Source organism: Gymnoscopelus braueri, assembly GCF_963280865.1.
Source record: "Gymnoscopelus braueri genome assembly, chromosome: 21".
In the NCBI taxonomy this organism is placed as follows: domain Eukaryota; kingdom Metazoa; phylum Chordata; class Actinopteri; order Myctophiformes; family Myctophidae; genus Gymnoscopelus; species Gymnoscopelus braueri.
Window position 1 is genome coordinate 12,884,634 of NC_137623.1, and position 4,100 is coordinate 12,888,733.

General features: G+C 43.9%; 1 protein-coding gene across 1 annotated transcript in view; it reads left to right on the top strand.

Annotated features, from left to right (window-relative positions):
- The window catches only part of plcxd2 (phosphatidylinositol-specific phospholipase C, X domain containing 2), a gene marked incomplete at both ends in the record, with an annotated part of 11,950 nt that extends 9,594 nt beyond the window's left edge, over positions 1-2,356 (top strand). Inside the window, one exon of the mRNA XM_080417396.1 lies at positions 2,206-2,356. Coding sequence (XP_080273522.1) covers positions 2,206-2,356 — 151 coding nt within the window. The remainder of the gene's footprint in view (positions 1-2,205) is intronic.
- Positions 2,357-4,100: the final 1,744 nt, after the last annotated feature.

The following is a 4,100-nucleotide window of genomic DNA, read 5'->3' on the forward strand; positions in this document are numbered from 1 at the left end:
CAGAAAAACATTGATAAGCAGTACTGACTCAGTGTTGATTCTCTGAGTTAACGCTTCCAATTCCCTAACTATTCCGGGACTCGATTCCCATCCCTACAGACAGATAATATCCTTCTATTGATCTATATACAGTACACACTGAACTTATATAGACCTCTATACATGGTCTCAGATCTTCTATACATGGTCTCAGATCTTCTACAAGTTGCCAACACATCTCTTCTCTCAGGTTGCTTCCCACAGGCCTCTTTGTTTTATTTTCTGCCAGAAATAAAACATAATTTTGCCACTGCCAGCGATTTTCGAGTCTTTTCACTAACCTTTGAAAAATCATAGAATATTTATCTCCAGTATGATCGATCCCCCGATTGCTTTAAAAGACGTATCCGAGTCTCGTAGAACCGGGGGGGGGGGGTCTAAAAAAAAGTCTAGACGCGTCTAGACTCAATAATGAACAATTATCACGCCATACCGCTGATGTCACCACGTCTTCACTTGACAGTATATGGAGCTTACGTAGTACCTATGCCTATATATGGATTGGTTCGAAGACGCTGTCACATTCCGATCTGGCGTCATAGACGGTATACACCATATATGGGAGTCATCCTCTCAAATTCACATATATGGAGATGCGCATAATGGAGTCAAATGCACAGATCGGCGGTGCGACATAGGTGTGGTGACAAGCCCCCAGAACCCAGTGGTTTCACTGAAGCCAATTGAACATGCTGGCAATTCATGGTACTGCAGCTTAGTACCTATACATGAACGAGCGAAAACGGTTTCGACCAATGGGCTCGACTCACGAGCATGCGCACGAGCTTGCGCATGGGGCTGCGCGCTTCTGTGACGCAAAACGCGTCACTGTGACGCAAAACGCGTCACTGTGACGCAAAACGCGTCACAGAAGTGACGCGTTTGGAGCCCCAAATAGGCCTCGCCCACCAAATTTCCAACCCGGAAGAAGGGTTCAAATAGGCCCATGCGCTGGGTGAGCAACTCAATGCAAGTGGATGGGAGGAGAATTCGGGTGCCCTCTCTATTATTTTTAACTCTATGTGTGGTGAGGGCCGCATAGCTCCCCGAGCTCTAGAAGTGAGGGCCCCGTAGCGGCCCGAACCTCTAGTAATTGAAAAAGTCTTTCAATAACTGAACAACTTCTTCTTGGCTCTAAACAATGGCCATGATATCTTCCAGTCAGGATTTGGACCTCACCACAGCACTGAGAGTGCTCTGGTTAAAGTATTCAATGACATCCACTTTAACACGAACAGTGGCAGAAGTTCAGTCTTTAGAGTTACTAGATCTCAGTGCTGCATTTGACACAGTCGGTTGCAATCACTCGCTTTCCCGTCAAAGAATTGATTTTAAAATACTGCTGTTGGCCGGCTTGCTGATAGCAGAGTGGTTAAAGTGCATACCACACAGGCTCTGATGCCTGACAGCGAATCCCACGTTTGATTTCCCAGGCCCGGTGGGCCTCTGCTGTATGTCACTCCCCGACTCTCTCTCTCCCTGTTTCCTGTCTCTCTACACTGTTTAACTTGCAAAATATATATATTTTACATAAAAAATACTGCTGTTGGTTTATAAAGCATTGAATGGCCAAAATAAATTGTAGGATCTTGTTCTATATCATGAACCATCTCCAGACCTCTCAGGTCATCTGCAGGTCAGCTTTGTGTCCCCAGAATCAGAACGAAACATTGAGAAGCAGTGTTCAGTTTTTAGGCGCCACATATCTGAAACCAACTTCTGAAAACTGCAGGTCTGCTAAAGCTCTGCAGTTTGTTTAAATCAGAGCTTAATACCTCTATTTTTACCACTGAGTTGTAATATAATTTATTCCGTACTGTTGTGTATTGTATTGTCTTATTTTTTTTATTTGACTTTTTATTTGGTATCGCACTGTCTAACTCCTGTGCGTCATAATGTCTTAGCCTACTTGATGTTGTATTAAAGCACTTTGAATTGCCTTGTTGTTAAAATGTGTTATGAACATGCCTTGCCTATATGGTAGCTACAGTACACATATTGTCTGTCTGTCTGTCTGTCTGTCTGTCTGTCTGCCTGTCTGCCTGCCTGCTGCTGCCAGCCTGTATACAGTATAGCTGAAATGTACTCTTCCCCTCTTTCTTTCTCTCTTCTCCTCCATTCTGTCTCTCTTTCGTCCTTCATCCTCCTCTTCCCGCCCCGAACCAGGAACCTGCCAATCATCATGTTGTGGGTGGAGGCTCAGCGACCAGGGGTCAATGGGGTCAATATCATCACCTCTGACTTTGTGGACCTGACCGACTTCGCCAACATCGTGATCAAACTCAACAACCTGCTGCTGCTCTCTGAACCCACGTAACATTCACAGCTCCGTACCAGAGACTATACGGTGTCTCTGTGAGCCCACGTAACATTCACAGCTCCGTACCAGGACCTATGCGGTGTCTCTCTGAGCCCACGTAACATTCACAGCTCCGTACCAGGACCTATACGGTGTATAGTCTCTGTGAGCCCACGCAACATTCACAGCTCTACCAGGGACTATACGGTGTCTCTGTGAGCCCACATGATGTTTACATCAGAGCTCCACACCAGGGACTAAGGTGTCCTGAGTTTTAGGATGGAACATAAGCAGTGGTGTGAAGTAACTAAGTACATTTACTCAAGTACTGTACTTAAGTACAATTTTGAGGTACTTTTACTTTACTGCAGTATTTCCAATTTTCAATACTTTTACTTCCACTACATCTCAGAGGCAAATATTGTACTTTTACTCCACTACAATTATTTGAAATCTTTAGTTACTTTGCAGATATAAATGATTATATTATGAAACATACATTAACCACTTTAGTTTTATATATAGGCTATTTGAAAATAGCCGATCTACAAGCGCATCGCGACACGTTGTGAGCTTGTAGATCTACTATTTTCAAACATTTAGTACTTTTACTTTTGGTACTTTAAGTATATTTTGATGCCAATACTTTTGTACTTTTACTCAAGTAACATTTTGAACACAGGCCTTTTACTTGTAACAGAGTATACATTGCAGTATTGATACTTTTACGTTAAGTAGAAAATGTGAGTACTTTTTCCACCACTGAACATAAGTCTGGATGGTACAGTAGATGCTGACGTCACTGGACAACAGATTTTTGTGTTGTTGGAATCTTTTGCCTCAGAATGTATTTCATATGCTTGGTTTGAAATAGGCAAATATCGGTCATTTCATATGATGAAAGTCAATATTTTAGAATGTTTTCACAACTATTTCACAAATGTGTGCAATCTGTAGTGTACATAATATATTATGAAATATTATTCTTTTGATATGTTCTGTAGGAGCCATTTATGTTGTTGGCATATTATATGTTATTTTGTAGTGTTATTATTGGACACTTGGTGGCGGGCATTAGATGGACAGCACAGGGTGTATAGGGTGCAATAAACAAGGAAGGCACAGGTAGTAGGGAGCACAAACAGTTCTTACCAGAGACAGAGCAACAGAGACAGAGTCACAGAGACAGAGTCACAGAGACAGAGTCACAGAGAGCAACAGAGACAGAGCAACAGAGAGCAACAGAGACAGAGTCACAGAGACAGAGAAACAGGGACAGAGTCATAGAGACAGAGACAGAGTCACAGAGACAGAGAAACAGGGACAGAGTCACAGAGACAGAGTCACAGAGACAGAGAAACAGGGACAGAGTCACAGAGACAGATCCACAGGGACAGAGTCACAGAGACAGAGCCACAGGAACAGAGTCACAGAGACAGAGCCACAGGGACTGAGTCACAGAGACAGAGCCACAGGAACAGAGTCACAGAGACAGAGAAACAGGGACAGAGTCACAGAGACAGAGGGACAGAGCCACAGAGACAGAGCCACAGGAACAGAGTCACAGAGACAGAGCCACAGGGACAGAGTCACAGAGCCACAGGAACAGAGTCACAAAGACAGAGCCACAGGGACAGAGTCACAGGAACAGAGCCACAGGAACAGAGTCACAGAGACAGAACCACAGGGACAGAGTCACAGAGACAGAGCAACAGAGACAGAGCAAAAGGGACAGATCCACAGAGACAGAGTCACAGAGACA